Raw genomic sequence first — 26,866 nt, forward strand, 5'->3', positions numbered from 1 at the left:
AAGCTGTGCTGTGGTAGGAATCTACCAGGGGGGTTCCCTCTTTTGACGTCTGAGGTCTGGTCTTTAGCGGCACTTCCCTGCGGCACTGGCTGCAACTGCGGGGTATCAGTGGCCCCGAAAGAGTCTTTAGCTGATGGGTGGCCGCAGGGTGGCTAATGGGTGGCTTGTGTTTCTTGTGGCCGATGGATGTTGCCCGTTGCATACCGCAGAAAATCCCGTGGCGGACAGTCCCCTGCAGGGCAGGCACCGGCGATGCGTTAATGAGCGCAAAGCGGTTAACAAAGGGGTGGTGGGAGGGTGGGCTGTGGGTGTGGCAGGGTGGCAACTGCAATTATTGCGGAAGCCCCTCAAGTGCCACACGCCCCTCTCTCTCTCTGTCTTCACCTGTTTGGCAGACTGTCGGTGGGTATTGATTCCAATTTCCCCCAAAATGGTACGCCCAAAGGCCCAAAAAGGGGTAGCTTTGATGCCGTGGATTTGAATACAGCTGTACCTCATATGCACATACAAATGTATACCATTTCTGGTTACTCAAAGATCAGCCTCTCCCTTCAAGAGGAACAAGGCTTATGCGAGTCTGCCAGGCAGATGGATCAGCGTATAGCTCGATTCGTTAATACTCTTTTAAAGAGTATAACATCAACATGGTAAAAAAGACAAGAAGGAAAACAAAAACTACTGAATTGAATAACAACAGAAAAGACGCTCGGAATTCCAAAAGGCGGAAGAGCCAACAGAAAGAGAAAGAGGAACAACGAAGAATATGAGAACAACAACAACAGACAAAAAGAAACAAAAAAAAAATACAGCAACTAAGAAATAATAAAAATTCTGCTAAACTTGCATAATAATTCGAAGGGGAACAAGAAGAGCAACAAAAGCAAAAGCAACAAAGCGAAGAGCGAAAATTCCACACCACCCAACGCACAGCAGACCAAGAGAATCAGCAGAAATTTCAAGCACCTCTGAGAAATACCGCACCGACACCCCCGACATACCCCCCAGCCACCCAGCTCACCCCTTGACCCCGTGGGCGGGAGGTGAGGGTCATCCTCATCTTCCTCTTCATATCATGCATCACCATCTCCACCTGTATCTGTATCTGTATCTGTATCTCTACCTGTACCACCTCCATTGCCACCACTAACCATGTGAACCGAAACGGAGATTGGAGAGCATTGGCATTGGAGTTTGAGTAAAAACAGATGACAGGCAGAGACGGAGACGGAGACGGAGACAGAGATGGACAGGGATAGGGATAGGGAGACGAAGCCACAGAAAGAGCAAAAGATGCCAGAAGATACATATATATATATATATATAAATAAAGACAACACAAGAAAAGGCTCAACGAAAAAACAGAAGGAATGCTATTCTATTCTTTGGTTTAGCTGCTTTCATACGAAAGGCCAAGTGTGCCCAAACAACAAACGGAAAATGGTCACACTCTGCAAGGTGCCGGTGCCGATGCCGCCTCTTTTATTTATTTCCCGACAGTTTTTGGCACTTCTTAAAGCTTTTTAATCAGTTTCCACCGAACATTTTCAGACGGAACCCACCAGATATAGAGATTTCTGTGGCAACGGGAGGACCATTAAGTGGAGTACCTCTAAAACTGCAAATGAAATCAAAGTTCGGAATGAAATCCCCTCCTAAGCAGTAAAGGGAAGGAGTACTTGTCGTATCATTGAATAAAGTGCTTTTGAAATTTTAAATGCCAGTTAAGTTTGGACATCAGCGAAAGTAGTTTCGGTAAGACTTTTAACATTCCATGACATCCTTCCACAGCACTGAGTGGAAGTGCTAGTAAAATGTAGCATTTGAATGTGGCTTTGAGCAACTAAAAGTATAGAGAATCGTTTTACGAATCCATTTTAGGACTTAAAACTGTACAATAAAGCCACAGAGCCATAGAGAATCTTTCGTAAGCGTTCATTTACATTTGAAGCTGAAGCCAAAGAACAGCAAACTGAACGAAGACTCCCACACAAATCGAAAACAGTTGAAACACTTAGACATTGCCCCATACCCGTGCCCGTACCCGTATCCATACCTATACCTTTGGCTATTCATAGATCAAATGAAGCCTACAAAAGCTTCTTACCTTCACTCGGGCCATCAATCATCCCGACGGCAACGGCTACAGCCACAGCAACCCGTAACACCAGAAACTTTAGTAATTGTTAAGGAAAAACACACCACTAACAAATGGAGGAATGCCTTAAAAAGCAAAAAAAAAAACCGTTGACGGCAAAGCCATGACATCATCATCAACATCATCGAAATCAGCAACAACAACGAGTGCCGGCATAAATAAATATTGAAATTGCGCGTACAATAAAAATTAAAAATATATTAACGATAATGATACCCTCTAGCCACTCATGGCCAAGGGTCTAGTCAGCCAAGTAGTGCACTTGGTTTGACTATCTGTCGATCTGCCTCTCTTTGGATAAAGTGTATTTCACTCGATAAAGACCTCGGAAAACACCTTTTGGCACAGACCTTAATCAGACAGTATAATCAGTACATATAATAAATCATGTACTTGACACAGAAATGAGCGGTGCAAAAAGAATTCATTGTATCTACATATCTTGATATTGTAATCTTAATTATTAAATCTTGGGATAATCAGACATTTTTTGTTTCCCCCGTATCCACCTTCTGTCCTCAGTCCAAGCTCCTGCACTCATTCGAGGTCGATGGTGGTTGTCCACCCACTTATCCTATCCGATCCTATCCTATCCTAGCTCTCTCCTAGTGAGAGTCGTATTAAAGCTGATTTATAGAAACTGTGTGCTAGCTATCTTAGTGTCGAGACACGTGTGCCTCGCCGAGTCAAACGTTCCGACTGGTTTCTGGTTTGTTTTTGTTTTTTTATATGGTATTTTTTCGATTTGCTTATAATTTTTTATTGCTTTAACGCCTAGGCGGGAACTCACTCAACGACAGCCAGTTAGCCTACTTGTCAACTGGTTTTCGTGTTGCCAGTGGTTGTTGGTGTATTTTTACTTTAGTTAGCATGTGTGTATATGAAGGTAGCTGTCGATGAACAACAGGGCTGCCGGAATGCCATGCCCCCAGTCTCCCACTTGCCTGTTGTTGCCGCAAACGTGTCGAGGATCGTTGGATTTGAATGCCGCGACGCAGGGCGGAGGCGCTACGCTGGGGCGTGGCCATCGATGTGGAAGCGATCGATGGTGAAGGCGATCCTTGAATGACATCCACTCCCACTCCCATATCCATCTCCGTTTCCGTTTCCATATCCATACCATTGCCGTTCATATCGAAATATTGGCTGCTGTTGTTGTTGAGCTTAACATTTTCCTTTTCTTGCTGTTGTTGTTGAGATTTGTTCGTGTTGTTGGTGAAATGATTGTAATTATTGTTGTTGGAATTATTGTTCATAGGATGATTGTTGCTGCCGCACAGAACAGCAAACTTCTGGGGCGTGTTCTCTGGTACAGGCAATCCAACACCTTCGCGTGTGGCAGCCCCGTGTGGCACATCCACCACGTGGCTGTCGTTGTTCTCCAACGTAATGCTCAGCGTTGAGACCACCATTTTGCTACTGTTCTTGTTCGACTCGCCTCCGATTAGTCCATGATTTGGTTGCACTGTCACTGGCACTTCACTTTCATCGATGGATCGATCGATCGCGGCCTCTCAAAGACAGCTCTCTTTTCTGCCAAACAAAAGTTTCTGTTGATCAAACCACAGCTGCAACAACTGTGGTGGCAGCAGCAGCAGCAGCAACAGCAGCAGCAACAGCAGCAGCAACAGCCCCACCACGAGTGGTGCAGTATGCAAATGACCCCGCAATGCCCACCCACCTGGCCAAATGCATAAATTTGAATATGAAACTGTCATTTCAGCTCTTTTCAACTGCAGACCACACTAACGAAATGCAACTAAATGCGCATTTCAAGTTTGATCGTTGTTGCTGCTGCTGCGGCTGCTGCTCAAACCAGAGAGCATTCCAGCGAAAGTTCTATATGTATCTTAGCCTGGCCGAAAAAAAAAAAAAAAACAAAAAAAAAAAACCACAACCTTCATGCTTTCCATTCAACAGCAGGCGGTGCCGTGCACTTTTACAACTATTTAATTTTACAAATTTGTTTATTTGTATATTTATTGCTTCGTTTTTTTACCCAGCCAGCCTTCCCCCCACCCCTTTCCTTTCCAATGTTGTTGTTTTTGTTGTTTTTTTAGCTGCTGCTGGCGACGTGCCTGGCTTGGGAAATGAGCAGCCGCCGTTGACGCTGCATTTCCATTCGGAATAACAATAACAGAGGGGCACAAACCGGGAAGGGAGTAGGGCACGGGGGAGGAGGAGAAGGTGATAAAAAAAACCAAAAAACAAAAAAAAATAAAGAGTTCACCTCAACTGTTTATCATTCATTCGGATATTATAATTTGTGGGGCTGCTCTTTGTTCTAGACTCTGGACTTATAAAAGCAGTGCGTCAGAGCAAAGTCCAATGCGGTGCTGTTCTGTTCCGATAAAATACGGTCTACAAAAACATTCAATTTAATTCCCTATTGCTGCCCAATGAAATTCTGATCTCCTGTTTGAGTATTTGTCTCACTTGGGGTCTTCCCTTGGGCACACTTTTTGCCATTGTGGCAGCACTTTTATGGAAATTTGGGCACACTTTGGTGTCCTGTCGGCTCGACAGCTTTTCTGTTCGACCACATTGTTAATTCACCGTTATCGTCGCTCGTTTGTTGTGTGTCGAAAATTGTTTTCTCCACTTTTGTCGAGTGATTTTGTACGAGTACGAGTCCCATTCCCGTTGGCTTTGGTTACGCGAGCATCGTTCCGTTATGGCTGCAACTGCAACAGACACGCCTTGTTTTTTGTTTGGCCTTTTTTTTTTTGGCGCATAAACCGTTGAATTGTTGAATTGTTGAATTGCTGTCGTTTTGGTTCGGTTGTTGTTTTTCAGTTGTTTTGGAGTGCCTTTGGTGTGGTACGTGCTTTGGCAAAAGTGAGAATTTTTTGGCTTTTACGAGTATGGGCTATCAAGCCACGCCTTATTTGCACTGCACGGGTTGCACACGCACACGGATTGCGCCATCAACACAAAAACCACAAACAAAAAAATAGCAAGGTGGCTGGCACAGTGGCTTTCAAACTGCAGCTGAACAGAATGAAATCCTTGATCCGTGATTAAAGATCCAATCCAAAAGCGATTCCCAATTTACGGAGGCACACTGCCACCCCAAAAATACGATATGTATGAATCTTTATCTTATCGCGACTTAATTTGGTTCGAATTTTACTTCTTGGTAACGCACTTGGCCCGAAACGATGTTGGAAATGGGGGGAAAAGAATATATTTCTGCGGCCGATCGCCGAACAGCTAAAAACTCGACTGCGAAATCATAACAAACGACCGCCACACACGGCACGGCGCGGCATGGCAGCAGAGCGACAGGCGGGCGACAGCACCGACGGCAGCAGAGCCCAGCCCCGACGGAAGCGACAAGGCGACAGACAGAGCTTCAACTTTAAGCACTGGCCAAACGAGGCCTCACACCAAGAAGCACTCATACTCGAACATACATTTATCACACTTCATTCCTTTATGGAATACATTCACTTGAAGTCGGACTTATTCTTCCCCCATTGAGGTTCGGGTAAAAGGCTTTCGTTTAATTCCGTTCATACATCGATAGCCTTGGGTATTGAATCACAAAGATTCATGCATATTCAAATGGTATTGATTTTCGGTGCAGAGCAGCCGCTGCTTCGTTTAGCCAGTACTTAGCCAGGGCAAGAGAGAGCAGCAGCAGAGGAGAGAGCGGAGCAGAGCAGAGCAGAGCAGAACAGAGCAGAGCAGAGCATAGCAGGTGTGTGAAAGAGTGAGAGAGGGAAAGAGCGAGAGTGGAACAGCTATCAATCGGCGTGTGAGAGCGTGTGTGAGGAGGGAGTTGGGGTAACGGTAGGAGCGGTAGGAACGGTGAGGGGCGACAGTGTAAGCCGGCTTAAAACGCACTCTGCTTTTGGCTGCATCTGTATCTGTGTATCTCTGTGTCCGTGTTGGGGAATGTATCCGTGTGTGGGTGGGTCGGTGTCTTGCTCACATTTCGCTCTCCACAAACGCGCAAAAAATGAAATGTTTGTCTAATTTTCGAACTTTTGAGCACGCAACCGCGAGGGTGGGTAGAGGAAAAGTCGGGGCGTGCCGCAGCGCAGCGGCGCGGGGGCTGAGGGAGGAAGAACAGTCAGTAGCAACAAAAGCCGCCTCTCAACAAAGGCAAGCAAATAAAATCAAAAGCAAACAGGTGAAAAATGACAAACAAAATCGTTTCGTAGGTGCGCTCTGCCTCTGGTGTATGTACACTGGTATGGGTGTATGCTCCGATACGAAGGCGATAGCGATAACGGACAGCGATAAGGATGCTTGCCATGGCACATTCCACAAATATCCATTGATAATTACCACGACTGAAAGGGCAAACAGAAGGGAGAAGGGCTTATCATAATTAATATCAATTGCATCCAGCATTCACTTGCAACCGAATAGAACGCGATCTATCGATAATCATCGATTCTGTTCATCGCATCTTCAGACTAATCGCAATGAAGTCCATACAAAGCCAATGTGTGACATCCATCCATCCAAAATCCTTTTACTCGCCCATCTCTCTCAACTTTCTGTGAAATTGTTTTACCCTGTGTTCCCTTTCGGTTTTCAATTAATTACATGCATTTATCTTTGGCACTGCCACGCCTACACACACGCAGAATAAGGGCCAAAAATAAGAGGGTGTCATTTTTCAGAGAGATGTCCGCAGGCGGAATGAGACAATTCGATTAAAAAGTTGCATAATTAATCATTGCATTCAACAACTTTTTGCCCCATCCCGCCCCGCCCCGCCCCGCCACGCATAACACCCCCCTGTTGCAGCACCCACCGCTGTGTTGCGCCGCCCACCGCCACATGCCTTGCAGGCAGCCAAATGAATGCAAAATGTTTTACTTTTTAACAGCATTATAATTTCCCTTTCTTCCGCTTTGGACAGCAGAACCCCCCCACCCCCCACACACACATTACCCTCCTATATACCCCTCTGAATACACATACATTCCCCCCTTCCAGCCCGCTCCACCCACTGCTTTTCCCAAAGGAAAAAGTTGTTGGGCAACTTTTTTTCACGCCGCCCCCTGCTCCCCTGCCCCATGCCTTTAAGCCGTAATTCCGTATAAACAGTTACGCGCTTCTACCATCCCCCCTTTCCACTGCCCGCTCTGGCATTACAATCCAGCATGCCACGGCCCGCCGTTTGTTGGTATATTCTTGTGGCGCGGTAAAAGTTTATTTTTTTTTTTATTAGTTTTACTAGTTAAATGCAATGGGGGCCCAGGTGCAGGGGTCGCGGCAAATCAGAATTCCCGATGCCAGCCAAATCCCGCCACACCCTGCTCTCTGTTAAAGTACAGCTTAAAGTTTGAGAGCCACTGCACGTGGCTGTCGTGGTCAATGTCCATAAAACTGGGCAACAAAGAACAAACAAAAGAAGAGAAGAACAGCAAACGAACCGGAAGTGTTGCCCCAAACACACACAGAAAGCAGAAACAACAAAAAAAAACAGTTTGTTCTTTGGTCAGTCGAAAGGGTAGGGGGTGCCTGGGGGACAGTGAACAGTGGACGGTGGAGAGAGTAGTTGGCGTATGGGAAGGTAATGGCTACATGTTATGCATTTCAACAAGGCAGCAAACGGGGCCCACAAAACCACAAATGGTAAAAATGGAAAGACTGACCTGCCTGCCCAACAGTTTGAGAGTGACATTGTGGAGGTACAGTAGATCACAGCACAGATGATCCCCACACAGGATTCTAGGATACTTCTAGGATGCTTAGACCGATAACAACCTCTTTCGGGATACTTCGTTTAAGACATTCTTTTCAAGGGTCGAACCATCAAACTATTTCCACTTAAAAGCCACCAAAGCAGTGGAAAAGGTGATTTCAATATACTCGTGGAATATGGAACACATGCTCATGTTTCAGAACCCTTTTATGGAAATAACCCTATGACTTTGGCTGCTGCCCCGTGGGTGTTAAAGGTATCGACAGTTTTACATTCACTGGTAGAGTGTCTTGACAGTTGACAATTTCCATAGCCTACCCCCAGGCGCTGCTAAAAATTCTTCAACAGTGGGACGGACAGCTAATGGGATATTCAGAGCTCCACTCACCTGGTACTTCTTGATGCTGTCCAGCTGCTCCAGCGTGGGCTCCACAATCTGGGCGATCTGCTGCTGCTGCTGCTGGTGGTGCAGATGCTGCTGCTGCTGTTGGTGGTGCAACTGCTGCAGGTGGTGTTGTTGACTGTGGCTGCCACTGCTGCCGTTGCCGTTGCCCGCTGCCCGACGATCCGGCAGTTGGGGGGCGGGCGAACAGTTGACCAGCCGGCCATCCTTCTCCACCCGTAGATGATCTCGGGGCGGTGGCACGGGCTTGACATTGCCATTGAGCTGTGGGAAAACGCGATTTTTCACATCAGTTTTTCCTGAACATATCTATGCATGTCTGTATGTTTCAGTTTGTGTGTATGTGTGTGTGTGTAGTTGTATGTTTCTGTGTGTGACTGATGATTTTTAAAATTAATTTTTTAATGGATTTTGTGTGTTCTGTGTTAGGTGCAAGCCCCGCCCCCGTTCCTCCGCAAGATGAATGACAGACAGGAGACACGGGAGACATGGGAAACGAAAAACCCATTGCAGAGCTCCCCGGGTTATATTGCGATTCTTTTTCAAGGAGTTACCCTCTGGGAGCCCTTGGATAGGTGGCTGCACCTGATGCTTGGGGACATCCTTGGACCATAAGGGGTACGTCCTTGCTGCAATTGCCCCAAAATGTATTCATCGAAAACCGACGCCAGCCAGACGCCGCACCAGCGAAATGTGCAAAGGAGAATGGCCGAGAATGCAAAAACAATAAATGTCCTGCTAATGGAGCCGAGGTACGAGTGGCATTTAAATTGAGAAATAAATTATGAAAGCCTTAAAGACGGCAGACAGTAGACGACAGGCGGCAGACGGCCTTGAATAATTCCCAGCATAATCCTTTCGCAAATCAAGTGAGTGGGTGCCATGGGAACCATCGCTGGTCCCTTGCCGGATATCTAAGATCCTTGTGTTCTGTTCTTTTCCGACCGAACATTCCATGGATGGGATGGGTGTCCCTTGCCCATCCTCGAACCACTCGGGGGCATATCGTATAGCTGCCATGGGAACCATTGCTGGGCAGAAGCCTCGAAAGGGAGAGACAATCTAAACTTCTTCCCACATTGGTCATAAAGTTTTGAGGGTGTCATTTGCTTGGCTCAAAGAGCTTTAAAGCATGGAGGAAGAGACTCGGGTCGGGGAGTTGATGGAATACACTTGGAAAATAAATGCAATTACTCTCTTGATTCCTTTCATTCAGTGCATTGTCTGTCCGTCTGTCCGTGTGTCCGTCTGTCCGTGTGTCTGTCTGTCAGCTGTGCTGCCAAAGCCATGAATAAAAGAAAAGATTTGTAAAGGGGGGAAGAACTGTAAGAGCAACAGCAACAGCAACAGACTAGAGATAGAAATACTGTTAAAGCAAGAGTGAAAGGAAAAGCGTTTTTCCTTTTTTTTCTCTCTCTCTCATTCTCTCCATCTCTCTCTGTGCGTCTGTCTCTGTTCCGCTTTTGTTCTGCAGCCATTGGAAAATTAATCGAGAGCAATTTCATATAAATGGCATTTATTTTTCATCGCCTGAAAGAGCTCAGAGAGTGCTCAGGGGAGAGCGAGAGAGCCAAAGAACGAGAGAGCTGCAAATGATTAAAAATAAGCAGAGGGACAGAGCACAGCGGCCCAGCGGCCCGGCGGGAGGGAGCCGAGCCCCAGCCGCCCGCTGCTGGGCGTAAGAGGGTGGCTGTACAGGGGGGTGGTCCTGGTCCTCTTCTGGTTATGTTTAGATTAGGCCGCTGCTAACGAGGCCAGTGCTGCGGCTCTAATGCCACGAATTAGGCCAACCGATTTCGAAGGGGTTGGGTACGGTGTGTGCCACACAGCACATGCCACATGCCGCCTCGGGGTCAACTGTGGGACAATGTCCGACCTGCTTAATGCGTGGTGGTTGATGCGATGGTGGGGCAACGCTAATTAGTCAAAAAACAGGGTATTATCTATCTACTCTTGAAAAATACTTGCTTCGATATATAATCGATATATTTCGATTAACAATCGATTTGAAATGATGGCACACATGGTATACACCAATACTTTTTCGGTTCTGACAGGGTTCCTGGGTCACAGAGGATATGGCGCACAGATCCGGGACACAGATGGGATCGTGGCTAAATTAACGTCATTAACAGCGACACACAATATTCTACACACTTACATTAACATATACATAGGTATCAAAGAGAAACTACGACAGAGAGAAACTTGGAGAGAAAATGAGACACAGGGAAACAGAGGACACAGATACAGATACAGATACAGAGAGAAAGATAGAGAGAGATACAGATAGAGAGGAAGTTAGAGCGGGGTGACAAGCTCTAGGCAGAAAGATTCAATTCAAAGTACAAATACAATGTGGTATACCTCATCAGACACCCGCTTCGCATCGCCGCCTATGCCACTGACACTCCCACCGCCACCGCCAGCAGCAGTTGCAGTTGCAGTGGCAGCGACAGCGGCAGTGGCAGGCCCCACAGCGGCAACAGGGGCAGGAGGCAGCGAGGAGAGCGTGGTCTGGGCCGTGGAGGCACTGCCATTGGAGAGCAGCGATCCGCGCGAGGAGAGATGTGCCGGCGGCGGATATCGCGGCGGCGTCTTCACGATCTCAATGAAGCTGTCAGGCACATCGACGGGCAGCTCCCGGTGCTTGGTCATCGGTGGCAGGGGCGGCAGCAGTGCCACCACTGGCTCATAGCCGGGTGGGGCAAGGCTTAGGTCATCGGGCACGGTCGAGCTGCTCCCGTTGCTGTCCCCGCTGCTGCTGTTGCTATTGCTAATGCTGGTGGGGGCCGTCAGCGAGGAGGAGGCGGCACTTGCAATGTGACTGGTGCTGCTGTTGCTGGTGTGCATGGAGCTGTTGCTGCTGTTCAGCGAATTGCTGTTGCTTGTGTTGCTTGTGTGGCACGTGTTGCTGCTGGCCAAGGTCTGATCGTCCACAGGCGTTTGCCCCTTGCTGGGCGTGGCAGTGGTTCCACTGCCACATCCGCTGCTATTGCTGTTGCCGTTACTCGTCGCTTGCTGTTGCTGCTGCTGTTGCTGCGGCTGCTGCTGGTGCAAGTGGCGGTAGGCAATGCTGCCGAAGGAGTCCAGGGTATGCTTGCTCAGGACCTCGTCGAAGGTGCCTGTCGACGTGGGCGAGCCAGAGTCCTGGCTGCGATAGAGGCCGCCATCCACCACGCAGAGGAAGTCATCTGTCATGTTGCTGCTGCCGTTACCGCTACCGCTACCGCTGTTGTTGTTGCTGCTGTTGCTCGTTGTCTTTTGTTGCATTTTATTGTTGCATGGCGTCTGCTGTTCTGCCACTTGTGTGGTTGTGTTTGTGGCTGTTGTTGTTGTTGTTGCTGCAACTGCCCCCGCTGTCTGTTGTTGTGGTTGTGGTGGTTGTTGTTCCGATTGTAGGCAATTTTCATAGTTTTCGATTTGTTCCAATTTATTTTGTTGTTTTTGATTGTACAGATTTTGTGTGGCAACATCATCATCGATGGTTGCAACAATTGTTGATGTGTGTTGATGATGGTGTTTATGTTGTTGTTGTGGTTGTGGTTGTTGTTGTTGTTGTTGTTCATGTCGATGTGAAGAATGATATGCAACAATTAACAGTTTGTTAGCATGATCATCATTATGGAATGTCGATATGGTGGTGGTGGTGGTGTTCTTGGTGGTGGTGGTGTTGGTGTTTTTCTTGGTGGTTTTGTGTTTCTGTGTGTGTATGCATGAGTGTTTTGTGTGGGTATGTGTGGTTTTAGTGGTGCATGTTGTTGGATGGTGGTGCAGGTTTGTTGTTGATGTTGTTGTTGTTTTGAAAAGAGAATGCATGACATGTGAATGTGAGTGAGTGTGGAATGAAGCGAGGAGTGGTTGTTGTTATTTAGATTGTTGTTATTTTGGTTTAGTGACGAACATCTTCTTTTGGGCTGTATTGGGGGGCCGGGGAGGTTCTACTACTGGGTCCGGGGGGGGCGGGTGGTTCTACCTTACATTATGTTGGTTATTCTCAACAATACGAGTGGCTTAGTGGTTATTTAGTGGTGCTGTTGTTAGTGTTGGTTGGTGGGTGGGTTTTTTGGTTGGCCTTCGGTGGATGGTGGTTTCTGTTGCTTACCTGCGGTGGACGGGGTGGCGGATATCTGGGTGGCGTCTTGTTGCGCGCTATGAACGTGTCCGGACAATCGACGGCCATCTCACGATGTGGTCCTACATTATCAAAGAGATCCACAAATAAAGATAGCGAAAATAAACATAAGTATTCGTATATATACTAACCGTTATCTTGATTCACGGACAGCATGGTCAGCATTTCCTGGTCAATCTCTCTTATGTCGCTCGAATGCGTGCGATAGTGCTGCTGCTGCTGTTGCTGTTGCTGTTGCTGCTGCTGCTGGTGTGGATGCTGTTGGTGCTGCTGTTGTTGTTGCAAATGATGATGCTGTCCACTTATATAATCATCCGGGAGACATGGCTTCAGATCATCACCGTCCAGGACAACTATGCTTGAGCCGGAGCGCCGGCGGTTCCTATTCGAGGGAATTGATGGAAATGAGCAAAGGGAATTGCATTAGTGAAGAAAAATGCGAGGGAAAATCAAATCAAACAGGAACGAGGGCTCGTGGCCCACCACCTTCTCCCCCCTCCCCTGGGGGGATACAGTCACGGCAAAAGCTACGATTTGTGCTTCTCGATTTCCCATAGGGGATCCCTATCTCTGCTTTCCGCAGCATTCGACAGACTCTCAAACACAGACGCAGGTTCTTAGCACATACTCCACAGTTTGAGCTGCACTGTGTGGCTGTTGAAAAAAGATAAAAGACCGACAATGGGATGCGGAGTGGGGGCTGCAAGAGGTGGTCCTTGGTATTTCAAAAAGTTTTCAATTATGAGAAGGGGTTGGACCCCTTCCAGCTTTTGTCAAAGTTTTGAGGTTTTTTTTACCCTCACCCTTCCTTACCCTTACCCTTAGCATTCGCCCTCTGACCGCTTTTCATTTTCGTGAAAAGGCAATTTGCGCCTTAATTTGTTCGACTTTTGGATTATGGAGTTTTTCTAAAGCGAAGAAGAAAGCCTGGGGGCTAATTGCAAAAGTGGATTTGATGGTGGGTCCTGGGCCTGAGCTTGTCCCTTGAACCATTAGTAATGTGCTGCAACACGTTGCACGACAAAAGTTATTCCTGCAACTGGGTCTGTTATATCCTGACAAGTGCAGGACACACACACAAACCACCCACCCACAAAGTACTGATTCCGCCCACGCACTGGCTCTTGATGAACGTCATTCACTGGAGAGAGACGTCTCCATTTTCATCTTCATCACCGCCTCCGACATCCTCTGTCCAGTAAAGAAATGTCCTGTTCCGGTTCCTGTTCCTGTTCCCACCCCCTAGTGTTCCATTTTCTTAATTCTATTTATAGAATGCCATCCCTTCTATTGCCATTCAATCGATGAGGGAATGCATTAAAAACCGATTTCTGGCGGAATGAAGGCAGAACTATATATATGGCCAAGACAAGGCTTGGGGCATGGGGCATGGGGCATCCAGCGAGACAACGGGCGAGACAATTCAATTTGCGTAACACCAGCAGCCAACGGCAAGGCGTTAGAGAAGCGGGGAGGGCGAAAGCGAGGGGGGAATATGAGCGTGAGAGGGGACAGTGGAGGAACCATAAACGAATTAAAATGCCTTTGGCTCTGACATCAAGAACAGACCTTGCTGCACCTACCCCGAGGTCTTGCAACAACAGCAACTTGCAACAACAACGACAAAAACGAGAGAACACAGCAAGAAGGACAGGAAAAGGAAAGCAGAAAGAAGCTTAACAAGACGTAGAGGAAAAAGATGAAACAAATCGGTAAAACGATATTTTTCGATAATTGAAGAATAATGAAATCGATAAAGTCTATTAAATCGATAAAAAAGCACCCAACGGTTTCCACTGGTTCTTGAAAACAAATAAAATCTTTTCAGAATGTTTAGCCTGGGACTCTGTGGAGCATGCAGGACAGTCGTCCTGGAATTGTCCTTCAAAACGTTTATGACAAAGAAAGGTGGTTGCTGCTGTGATGCCGATCGCCATGTCGATAGCGAAAATAATCGATCGTGGTGGGAAACAAATGGAAAAATGTACAATGCATTCCTGTTTCTTCCTGAATTGCCATTTGTAGGGTATTTGGTGTTAAAAGGTGAGTTTTAGCATTCATTTAGCAATCGAATGAACCCGTTAGTGGATCATTGGAATTAATGAATAAAGGAGACGGCGGTACTCATTGCTGTGCTGGTGCTCATTGCTGTGGACATTTCAATTATGTAGCTTCGAAGCCGGCAGCTGGCTGACAATCACCTCGGCAAACGCAAATCTCGCAGCCAGGCAGCCAGGCAGCCGGGCAGGCAGCAGCAGAAGGCAATTATCATGATTGATGTCCGGCTAATGGACAAATACATGGTTGGCTGTACGGGGTATCTGTGCCATGGCAGGCAATCTCCTCTCGTCCTCTCGTCCTCTCTCTCTCTCTCTCTCTCGGACAGCAAGACGACCCACTAATCCCGCTGGCCCACTATCCGCTAGCCCGGGGATCATCAATAACCCATTGGGATGGGCAGGCCGGAGAGCAGACAGCAGAGAGCACGGTATGGCACGGCACGGCACGGCACGGCACACGGAAAAAGCACAACAATTGCCACAGCTGTCAGTCGTCAAGTGGGCAATGGCCAGACCCTACCCTACACGACACGACCCGAAACGCTTCCACATCGATGATGGCTCTGGCATTAGGCAGCCACACAACACCCGCGGAAGGATCCGGGAAAGAGTATGTACATACAATATGTATGCATGATGACGAGACCATTCCATTGCTACACTGAAGCAAACAAAGAAGTCACTTTCCGGATCTCCAGCTTCAAGAAAATGCAACACTTCACTCAAAAAGGAACGAAGGAACGAAGGAACTGCTGTACAAATTTCCCATAAGCAAGCGGCCGGAAAGATATCGATAGGTGGCATATAAATCAAAAGTGTCATCACTAGCGTAACCAGTTCCATCTGGAAAGGTGGCCCTCTACCATCATGGGTGTCTTTCATTGTGCTTTCAGTGGGTTTTTTTTCGCGCAGTGTATGACAGAGAGGAAAGGCGGCGGAGGCAGAGGCAGAGGCAGCAGCAGAGGTACGGAAAGATATAAATAAGAGATAAATGCAGGACACACGGATACACGGGGAAGCCATTATATGTATTTTGCATTTCCATCGCTGTATCTGTATCTGTATCTCTGTGTGTCTCTGTCTCTCTCTATCTTTTGTGTATCTGTATCTGTATCTGTGCATCTGTGTATCTGTGTGATTGCATATGTCTCTTGTCATATCAGCAAATGACCAGAACAGCGACACACATTCTGCATTGTGGCCGCTGCCCCGATGTGGCACGACAGCAACATGCGACAAGTTAATTGTTTCTGGCCATCGAGCGGAGAGCGAAAGAGAAGAGAAGTGGAGGCATGAGCCGTGGCAGGGACTGGGGTAGCGACTGATAAGCCATCCCGCTTTCACCCACAGTCCCCTTGTCGGATGATCAGCATTTTTGTTGTTGTGGCAGAGTTCATGCTTGAGAGCTTGCGACTGCAACAAGTGGCTGCCACACTTGCACCTGATAGCAGTCCGCTGTCGAGGGTGTGGACCGGAAGAGGCTTATTTTCTGTACTGTTTCTGTTCTCTGGCCCTGCCACAGGCGGAAGTTGTTCTCATTGTGGCAACGAGTATTGGTGGTGGCATGAGCATGAGTCACTCCCGCCCTGGGATCTGGGATCTGGGACCCCACTCTGCCACACGGCCACTCCACACTTGCCGATGAAGCATCAGCAGCGGCAGCAGCAGCAGGTAGACCAGAATTTGTGGGTGTGACGGACAGAGGAGAACCAAACTCGATTCCAAACTAATTGTGGACTGGTACTGCGGTTGCCCTGCCACACTGATTACCGATGGGAATCCACCAGTAATGCATGTTCAAAATGGAAGTATAATTGGAACTGGAAAATCCGATTCATTCCTGCCCTTTGGGAGCAGCAGCAGGTAAGCCATAGAACCCCAGGTCCACAGCAGAAATCGAGTTCAAAGCTGATCATGCATTGTGGTAGGGATAAGCCATCCATGAAACCCAAAAACGAGAGAAAAGCGACGGAAAATTTGCGAAAATCCAAAGAAAGACACGATGAGAGAGAGGGGGAGAGAGGTAAAGCCTCCTCTTCATTGGAATTCCTATGGATTACCTGTATGCATTGGATACCTGTTATCGGCATGCCTCGGAGGCCATACCCTCCCCGCCCTTGTTCCTGGGGCTTAATTGCCATGAAAACCGAAAGGCAAGACAAAGTAATGTGCCCCTCGTGCCACACTGCCCCGCTATACCCATCCCTCCCCACCCCCACCCCTTCTGCACTCTGCGAGAGTGCATCAACATTCACCCGCCCACTTTGGGTAATTTTGCAATTTGCAATTGCATCTTCGATTGCCGCTCAATTGCACTCGCACTCGAGTCCCTTCTCAGACCTTCTCTCGTCCCTCGGTAGATTCTCTCGCTCTCTCGAGAAGGCCAGGAGAATCTGGCATCTGTGTGTGTGGCGACGGGTAAAGTTTTCCCTGGGAAACTCAAGCTCAAGCCCAAGTGAAATTCATAAGCAAACAGCGGGGGGTTGGAGGCTGACGCTGGAGCCAGCGGCGGGGAACATTTGTTGAGAATTAATTAAAACCTAAACACAAGGGGAGAACCTAACAGGGCAGCAAACGGTGGGTTCTGGTCGGCAGGATGTGCACCACCATCGTGAATGCAATCACAACAGTAACCAGGCAACCCCCCCATACACCCATCCACCCATCCACCCCTTCATCCACCCATTCATTTGTTCATCTTACGAATTGCACCTGGAATTTTCATTACAATTTTGACTTTTGCCTCGTTATGGAGTCGTCTGAATACTGCTTAGAGAGCCGCCAACTTTCCCATAAGCGAACGGACACATTGGCAACACTTTCTTCAGCAAAGGCATCGAGAATTGTAAGGTTATGGATCCTTAATCTTGCACCATCTATAGACAAACCACTATCACAGTGCGAATACCTTTTTGGATAGATACCGAAATAAATCCAATTAGAGGGGTATCCCAAAAGTTGTAATAGCCACTGTTCACAGGGGGCGTGGGTGTGGTCTTGGTGGTATTGGTGGTGGTCCTTGCTCATTCGTCCTTGGTCGTCCCTGGGCTTGGAATAATGTGGGGGGCGTTCCAATTAAAGTACAGTTGAATTCATTTTTCCCATTTCCCATTTTGCAATTGAAATGAAACTTAATTGATTGCCGGTTTGCCGGCTGTCGATTGTTCTATTGATTGTGTTGCAAGTATACTCGCACATAGAATGGATATCCATGTTTATATTCGGTGGTCTAGTTGAAAGTTTTGTTAACTTATATTGAACTGGATTGTTTCGTGTCGCATTATTGCTTTATATTCCCGCCCAGTTCATGATATGTTCTTTTAAGGTGTCCTTCTAACCAACGTTGTTCAGGAGGCATTCAAGGCAGTACCAGGACTGCTTCAAGTCGAAGCAAAATGCGGAAATCTGGGCAAATATTATAAGAGGTTCGGGCAGAAAAAGAAACATAACTTGAGTCCTGCGGGTGCTTGTCAGACGGAGATGCAATGAAATCGATGGAGCACAATTGGCATGACTTTTTCATCATGAATGAATGAAATGAATCGCTTAGATTCCGGGAATTTAAGCGATTTGATCGCCGTGATAAATCGAGGAGATTTCAAAATTCTTGGAAGTGGACATTTATTTGACCATGAAGCGTTGAATTCTTGCTTGAATTGAATCAAGTCTGTTTTTCAGAGAAACTTATTTATTAATAGAAATATAATTGCTTGAGTCCTTGAGTCTATCGACTGAGTATTTCCAAAGTATCACAGCAGTGCGCTGTATTCCATCCTGGATTCCCTAGAATTATCACAATCAAAGACTGTAAGGACATGGGCCGGTCGCTGATTTCTGACTGATGAAAACAGTTGCGAATTGTTAAGATACATTTCAGGAGACTTTGGTTGCCTATATCGATCCGCTTTCAGCAGAGTCAGACTAGCAATTATTGTCAAAGGAAATATGCAGTAGCTCAATCGACTATACGAGTATATCCTTTGAAATACCAATCCAATCCAATGATGTGCACTGTTGGAAAATGTTTTTCAACACCAGCATAGTCAGTTTCCACGGAAATAGGGCTTTCCCTAGCTTAGAGCCTTACTTATTCCTGTGCACACGAGCCAATGAATGCGTAAAAAGGAGCTCCGTCGCAGGAGACGATGGTGGGGTTAACCGAATGATGTGTGATTTAAAATACAATATTTTTATGCATTGAAGTTGCTGAAAGTTTAAAGTATCCGAGATTAATGTACAATAAATGCATCCGCTGTGTAATTGCCCCACCCATTGAAACCATTAATTTTATTATGAGACTTTTTAGCACATTAAATCTGGCTTTAACAGACTGCAGAACAGTGCAGAGCGGTGTTCACTGTCAACAGGGTTCACAGGGAACATTAGTTGTAGTTTAAGGATAGAAGGGCAGTAGCAGCGTAGCTCTCTTTTCTCTGCTGTGCTCTCAATCGCACAATCACACCCTGCTGTATTACGAGTGGAATCCGCCTTCATCTCCCCCTTGTAGATGAAGCTCGAACTGCTGAAGATCCTGGCGGCTGATTCGGCCGGCGCTGGGCAGGCGCCATCCGCGGCCCATGTCCTCGCAAAGGCTCAGGGAAAGCAGGAAGATGTTTAGGTCTTTCGACCCGTTCCAGTCAATGCTACGGATCTCCACAAAGACCCCGTAGATCCATAGGGTATCTGAGTCTGGTACAGACACAGTTTTGGAATTTGAGTGAGTCTATGATATATTTCTTGGCTCCACAAACCCCTATCTATTGCTAGTTCTAGCCTCCATCTATCAATCCCGCTCTATTCGTATGTACATCTATCATAGGTCTCTTCGGGGTCCGCCTCTCACATTAAATTTTCCTGCAAATAAGCTTCGGTTTTTGTGGGGTGGGGGGTTTTGCAGTTTTGCAGATTTTCTTCGTTGTGGTCTCTGGTCAACACCATCTCTCATTCCATTCCAATCCACATCCACACTCTGCTTTTCCTCTAACCACAAAGGAATGCCAAGACTTTTCCCTTGGCGCCTTTTCTTCGCCAGTCTCCAGTCTCGTTGTGCCTCGGAGGGGGAGTGGCGGGAAACGCCAGGTGGTAGTGGTGGCAGTGGTATCTGAGGATTCTCCTCCTCACCTGTTGCCAGGTAAGAAACTTTAACCAGTGGAGAAATTTTAGTTTTAGCAAGTAGAAGAGTGTTTTCTCTCTCTCTCTCTCTCTGTCTCTCTGTCTCTTGCAATTTCGCCAATAAATGTGCACGAAAGCGATTATGTAATTATGGAGATCGTATCGCTTTGTTTCGTATAGATTATAGGAAATCGTTATGTTCGTGCAGATACTTTTCGAGTGAATTATGTATGACTGCACTTTGGGCTAGGGCTGTGCCTGAGACCACGAATTGTGTCATGTTTTGCATACGAAATACGATTATATTATATTGTCTCTGTCAGTGTCTGTGTGTGTGGGGGGGTTACACAGTGAAAGCTGCCCAAGCGGACACATTCTATGGATAGATTGATCAAGTTTTTCGAAAAAGATACAGGGAAACAGCACTTCCTGAAGATATTATCACAGAATACAAATGTACGATAGGATAAAGCAATCTTGATCTTGGTGAATGGGATATGCCATATGCTAGTCGTAGCATTGATTCGATCATCGTAAATTCAGTCCCTGTTCGTCCTGCACAGATTTTACTGTAATCTTTCTGCCAATTATCTCTCCCATTTGAGGACTATAAATGTATGTATGTATGCATGAATTTTTGGGAGATTGTGGTGCCATAGATTTTCTTTGAAATTCGTATTCCAATGAAATGGCGTTCCAGCACTATCCAACACTCACCATTGCTTTAGGATGCGCATTTCCGGTAATCCTTTGGTTCTCTTTAGGCACTCTTTTTATTCTTTCGCTCTCTCTCTCTCTTACTCTCTGTCTCTCTGTCACTCCTTTGCTTTTTATACACTTTGAAAGCTGTTCTTTAGGCTTTTCCTTTTGAGTTCACACATTTCAGCCTTCAGACACACGCACACGCACACAAATGCACAAAACAAAAATTAAACATTTGTTAAAAATTTAATAAATTTATTAGGCAACAAAAAACAACAGCAGAAATGAACGGGAGGGGGGAGGGGGGGTTCACTGGCACAGGCACTGACACGCCTGCGCCATGGCAACTGCAAAGCGAATTCGATCTCTGCCTCTCTCTCTCTCTCTCTTTCTCTGTCTCAGACTTTGGGCATTTTTAAACAACAACAAAAAACACTTTCGAATGGAAATTTTGCGTGCCACAGTAGCCACAGCAACAACAACCGATGAAACAGCTGCAGCAATACACGGTAAAAAAAAAATTTAATTCAATGTAAATCCTCTATCAAATGATTTTGATGTCACAATTTTCATTAAATATCACAAACAATTCCAAATGCACATTCTCTTTTCTCTTCAGAATGAAATTATGGTCCGTCCAAGCCATGGAGAATCTGTAGTAATTATGGCTCAATGCATTTAACTAAGGAAATTGACTTTAACACAAAACGAAAGGAACACCACAAAGGGGTCTTGATATTCACACAGTAATAGATTACTCGTATTATTTGTAACATTCACAATTTCAAGGGAATTGTATGCCTTTAAGGATAGGATGTACATGAAAGTCATTGATTTTTAGAAAGCTGATCATCTAGGATTATCAATTATTCGGAATGTGTGTGTTGCAGACGATATTTTTGAAATGATTTCTTCGATCTTTGATGTCCACTTTTGTACAGTGTAGCCATTACAGTAGTTGCCCGTTGCATGTCCACACGAGCACACACACACTCACACACACAGACGAGCAAACACACACTTGTTTTCTTTCACTTTTGCAGCAGAAGTACATTGTACATCTGCATTCGATCTGGCAACGCTGATAGCAGCGTTGCACCGTTTCTTGTTTGTTTTTGTTTTTGTTTGTGCCCTATCTACGGCTGCCGCTGCCGCTGTAGCTTCCTCTTCTTCATACATAGTTCTTTCTCTTACTCTTTCTCTCTGTTAATTGCAATTTAATGAGTTCTAACTGTGGTTGTTGCTGTTGCTGCTGCTGCTGCTGGTGTTGCAATCAAAGAGACGGAGGGAGAGAGAGAGAGAGAGAGAGAGGGGCGATGGGGGGGTCGCATCGATCGTACCGCTCTCTAACGGCAAATTGCAGTTGCATGTTCAATATTCCACTATTTGTCGCCACATTACTGTTATTTCTGTTGTTATTTTCTGTTGCCGTTGCTGTTGCTGCCGCTGTAATTGTGGTTGCACTTTGGTATGGTAGCACGCGTTTTTACCCTCCACACACGAACAAAGTCTCAGCCAAGACTGAGCACAAAAATAAAAAAAAACACACTGAAAGCCGAGCTGGAAAATAAAAACAGCAAAAACACCGCCGCCGCGCCGCTGCCACTGCTGTTGCTGTTGTCGTCGTCGTCGTTCAGGCCAAAAGAGAGCGGCCACAGAGAGCAAACAAGAGTGGGATAGGGATAGGTGATAGTGAGTGCATGGATGACCAGTGGAAGAGCAAGCGAGAGCGGGCGGCAGAGCTTGACGTGTGTGTGTTTGGAGAGCGCCTTGGGTCTTCGCCCTCTCTCTATCTCTCTCTTTTACCTGTCGTCCGGCCAAGCAGCGCAAGTGCAGCGCGCTCAATCGCCTCAAGGATATATGTATGTACGAACCCCGTACATACATACATACATATGTATTGCGCATGAGAGCATATGAGAGCAGAGCAAATTGCGAATATGCTTATTCAAGTGTGTGTGCGTGTGCAAACAGTCGCTGGAAGGATGAGGAGGAGGCGACAAAGGAAAGGGACCGTAGGAATAGGAATAGGAATAGGAATAGCAAAGCCAAAAACAACAACTGCCAGGCAGAAAAGAAACAGGAGAAGAAGACAAAGGCAAAACAGAATTAGTCGAAATAGAGAAGAACTCTAGTGGGAGAACGTACCACGACTTGGGGATACTCTAAAGATCTATCCATGAACAGTTTTCAAGATATAGCGGGTACAGAGGTACCTTGTAGATTTACAGGAAACAGAAATGAGTGAAAGGGAAAATTCTGGAATACTTTAGATGGAGACCATACCCTGATAATGATTGGGAGCTATCTGTATGCCCAAAAATAAATTCAGAATAGAATCCAATCCAATTTATTACTTGTTTTGCAAGAATAAAAGGAAATATACAGAAGTAAGTACAGTAATGGAAGTGCAGAGATTCACGGACACCGAAGAACTAACTTCATTTGCATTTCGGGAATTCTGGGAATAATCTACAGGTTATATTTGGAGTTCTCTTCAAAGAATTTTAGGCTCGGCCCAGAACAGCAAATGGTGTGAAAAATCAGTTTGCTAAAACACATTTTACTGCCAACGATACGTTGATCAAGGAAGGAAGGGTCGATCTAATGAGTTCTCTCTTTTCGTTTCAGTGTCGTTTTCCTCTCTCCCCAGAAAGGGTATCCCAAGACCAGGCTGCAGTCCAAGACGCGGTGCAGTGCAGCAGCAACAGCAGCAGTAGCGGAGCAGAATTAAGGTAAAAGCAATTGAGCGAGCAGCAGGTACAAATATGTATACACAAACACACACATACATACATATGCACATGCATCCATACATACAAGCAGAGATGTAGAGGTATGTTCAGGTATCTGGTTAAGCCTATTGTGGCATACAAAAGAACAAAAGGCAGGGCCCCTGCCTCCAGGTGTGTGTATTCGTGACTCAACAGCCAGCGATGTGTGTGCCCCTGTCCCTGCCCCAGTCCCCGCCACAGCCACAGCTCCGGCCACTGCCTGCACAACCAAGACGTGCCCCAAAGGCAGGAGAAGAGAAGCTGCGACTGGGACTGAGACTGCGCGCAGCTCCATGCCAGGGTGCATTTAAACAAGGTGATATATTCCAAACAGAATGCTCTCATGATACAAACCGAATGATACGAGAGAGCGAGAGAAGAGGCAGTGCCACACCTTATACAAAACACACCTCGGTCGCACAGGAACAAACAGAGAGAGAGAGAGAGAGAGAGCGAAAGAAAGGAAGAGAGATCGTTACGTGGGTGTGAAGCAGGTAGCATTCCTAGCCATGGTTTACAGATCATCACAGAGATCATGGCCAAAACTGCGGGTATCGTGCCCTACTCTCGGCTCCTGTTGCTCCTGTGACTTCTCATGGGCCTCCCTTTTTGATTACCGTTGTTCTTTTGCAGTCGTATCCCCCTCTATTTTGTTCTTTCCCTGTTTTCCTTCTGTGCACAGAGGATCCATCGCCATACCTGTGGCAAAAGGCAGAGCAGAGAACACAGGCAGACAACAAATAAAATAGAGAAGACAGTGTGTGTATCAGAGAGAGAAAGAGAGAGAGAGAGGGAAAAGCAAAACAAAGCCCGCACAAAGGTAAGCTCTCATTGTGTTTGAGAGCGAGGTGGAGAGTGGGGGACAACGGAAAGAAGGAAAAGAAGAGACCCAAAGCACAGAGAAGCATCCTCCAAAGATACAAGATACAATCAACATTGAGGCACACACACACACGTACACTTGAGTTGAGGCTCACTTGAGCTCTGCCTCCTTTGTATGTGTGTGTGTGCGAGAGCCTGTGGGGCATCATTTGGGTCGTCGTTTGCCTTTGGCCCCCCCTTAGCCGACCCCTATGAAGGAGGGGCCGTCGCTCCGTTCCACAATCCCAGAGTTGCTCAGAATTATTATAACGGATTTATCTCAAGTTACACCCACACACTCCTCTCCATATATCCATGTGAGGGTGAGTGTGCGAGTATGATTTCATTTTATATTCTTCCAACTTTTGATACCCTCCAAACATCACAAAGAGCACAAGGGTATGCTCAGTAGAGAAGGCAGAACGAAACGAGATAAAAGAGTTTTTTTTATGATCCATTCGATATAAACCGATATTTCAAAAGATATATAGAAAACTTTGATATCTAAAACATTCTGTTGTGACTTATTTTGATTGATTTTATATGATATGATATTATACCTTACTGCATGCCAGCCCCTTGTGATATCTTTTCCGAATAAATATTTTGCTTATTATATTTTAAATGAAAAACATAAATGAAAGCATATCGACTACCTAGAAATATCAAAAAAGTCCCGCAAAATGCTCAAACAAACGAAAGATCATACATATCATAGTTCTATCTATATTGATTCAAATGCTATATTTGCAGGGTATTCAGGTACTATACACTATATTCACTATTTTCAACCCTAAAGAGATGTGTACTTTTCCTGTAGAACTCTCATTTGGTTTTCCTCCCAATGCCTTATATAGGATATACCCAGGTAGTGGGTATTTTTTCAGTCGGAATGCCGTGCGCTTGATTGTTGTGTTTTGTTGTTTTTTCTTTAGTTTTGTGCTTTCAAAATAACTTGCGGGTCCTCTGCCTCTGCTCGTTTGCTCGTCTGTTGATTCTCTCTCTCTTCTACACTCAAACTGTCCCACCATTCGTTCCCTCTCTCACCCACTCTCTTTTCTGCTCTAGAGAGCACACACATCTCTGGGGAGAGCGAGTGAGGGAGAGCTGGCCTTTCGGCCATGTGTCTACTTTTCGTTAATGGTGCTCTGGCAACTCTGTGGTCCTAACGACAGGAAATTAATGATTTAATTACATTTTTGGCTAGCCAGATTATAGGCAGAGAGAGAGAGATAGAAAGGGAGAGAGAAGGAGAGGAAAAAGGGCTTAAGATGCCGAAGCAGGCGGCACCTTTAATTGATTTCTCATGGCCCCATGGGAAACACTGACCTGACCATCACTTCCATCCATTGTCTGTGTGTGTCTCTGTTTCTGTTTCTGCTTCTGATTCTTGGGCTTTGCTTCTGCCACATACCTCTCTTCTCTTTACTCCTCTTCTCTAATCTGCCACAAGACCAAGTCCTACCCCAACAAGACCTCAACAAAAAATCAACAGAAATGCTGCGCCTGCGCGTGCCTCGCGTACCAATCGTACCATGGACGTGGACGTGGACGTGGCTGGGGCCGGGGCCGGGGGAGACCGCAGTGTCAGAGCCGCGGCCAGGCCCCGTCCAGGCCATCCCGCAATATGGCTACAGATACAGGGCTACATGGCTGGCATGCCAAAGATGGCAAGTCCGCAGTTTGAGAGCCGCAGTATGTGCAGCACTGTCGTTGGGGCAGGCCAAAGATCATTCTCTACAGCTCTCTACTTTTCACAGGAAATAAAAGACTCCACAGTTGAGGAACCACAAATAGATTAATTTTTTACAGGGATACACATGTAAGAGTATCCACAGTATCCAGTATATGTTCCAGCGTTCAAACGTTCACCAGTGACTGGATTTAATAGTCAATAAGCTCGTATGTTTCGTGGCGAATGGCATCTGCTCGTGAGTCCATTCGCTTATGGGAAATTCGTAAAGCATCATGCGGCCGAGTGGAACGGTTCTTCTTTTTTTAACTTTTCTCGATGGGAAGGAATCTGATGGCAAGACAGACATTCCATTGCTGACGACCAGTGCTGTCGTCAATTATTGTCGACACGAAAGATACATACAGATGCACATCGGTGGAGTGCGCATCGCTTGACATCAGCTCAACCTATTGACAGGGAGGCCACAGTTTTATCAGCAACAACGGAAATGGATATTTGCAGTTTGAAAACCACTGGGGCAGTGCTGCTGCTACGGCGTGTGTGGACCATCAAATACAATCGACTTTCTCATTTTTTGTTCAACTTCTGGGACTGCACAATTCCCGAAACAGAGGCACAGACAGAAAGGCAGAGAGAAATGTCATCCGCTGTCAATGTCAATTGCTCGTGACGAGTGCCCCGAGAGCAGTGGCACGAATATTGCAACAAGAGGGTTAAGCGTAGGCCATGCAACAGGCAGCAAACAGTTTGGACAGGTACCCCCCGCAGGTCCAAATAAGCAGCGCAGCCAACAACAACTTCTGGATAATGCACATTCGAACTCGAGTGCGACTTCCCTTCCCCACCGCTCCGACCAAAGCCGTATCAAGTGTCATCATCATCATCATCATCATCCACAGGGGAACAGAACATCATTTGCTGGCTGTCCGGATTCTATGTGCAACTGATTAGTCAGCAGATTTCCGAAATTGTTACTCGAAAAGCGAGTGACGGACACGAGACGGCAGCCCGTCACTGATGGCCAGCCGCAAAACACTGACCGCCAAAAGTTTGCACCAGCATTAGAAGCGCACACATGTGCGATACGAGTGGAGACAGGCAGACATGCAACATACATAAACATATCCAAAATGGGATCAAAACGCCACGGCACATGGTCTCCAGGGCATAAATCCCAACTTTCTCTTTCGCTTTCCCCCTCTAGTCAAGACAGTCTCTGCAATATTCCTCGGATAAATGATAAATAATTATTCCCTCTTCGATCACTGTAATGGCTTACAAACTGTGCAGAATGCAGTCG

General features: G+C 46.4%; 1 protein-coding gene across 12 annotated transcripts in view; it reads right to left on the reverse strand.

The window, feature by feature from the left end:
• The window catches only part of sdt (MAGUK p55 family member stardust), a 67,032-nt gene that overhangs the window by 4,224 nt on the left and 35,942 nt on the right, over positions 1 to 26,866 (reverse strand). For 3 of the 12 annotated variants that reach the window (XM_033381699.1, XM_033381710.1, XM_033381701.1), the window contains 4 exons: positions 12,493 to 12,743; positions 12,332 to 12,423; positions 10,594 to 11,928; positions 8,212 to 8,490 (listed from right to left, as the gene is read on the reverse strand). In XM_033381699.1, coding sequence (XP_033237590.1) covers positions 8,212 to 8,490; positions 10,594 to 11,928; positions 12,332 to 12,423; positions 12,493 to 12,743 — 1,957 coding nt within the window. Of the gene's footprint in view, positions 1 to 3,099; positions 3,689 to 5,288; positions 5,440 to 8,211; positions 8,491 to 10,593; positions 11,929 to 12,331; positions 12,424 to 12,492; positions 12,744 to 20,250; positions 20,421 to 21,575; positions 21,817 to 26,866 lie in introns of those variants that run through there. The other 9 variants (XM_033381702.1, XM_033381706.1, XM_033381705.1 and 6 more) reach the window with 8 other exon arrangements.

Source organism: Drosophila pseudoobscura, chromosome X (genome assembly GCF_009870125.1).
Source record: "Drosophila pseudoobscura strain MV-25-SWS-2005 chromosome X, UCI_Dpse_MV25, whole genome shotgun sequence".
Classification (NCBI taxonomy): Eukaryota; Metazoa; Arthropoda; class Insecta; order Diptera; family Drosophilidae; genus Drosophila; species Drosophila pseudoobscura.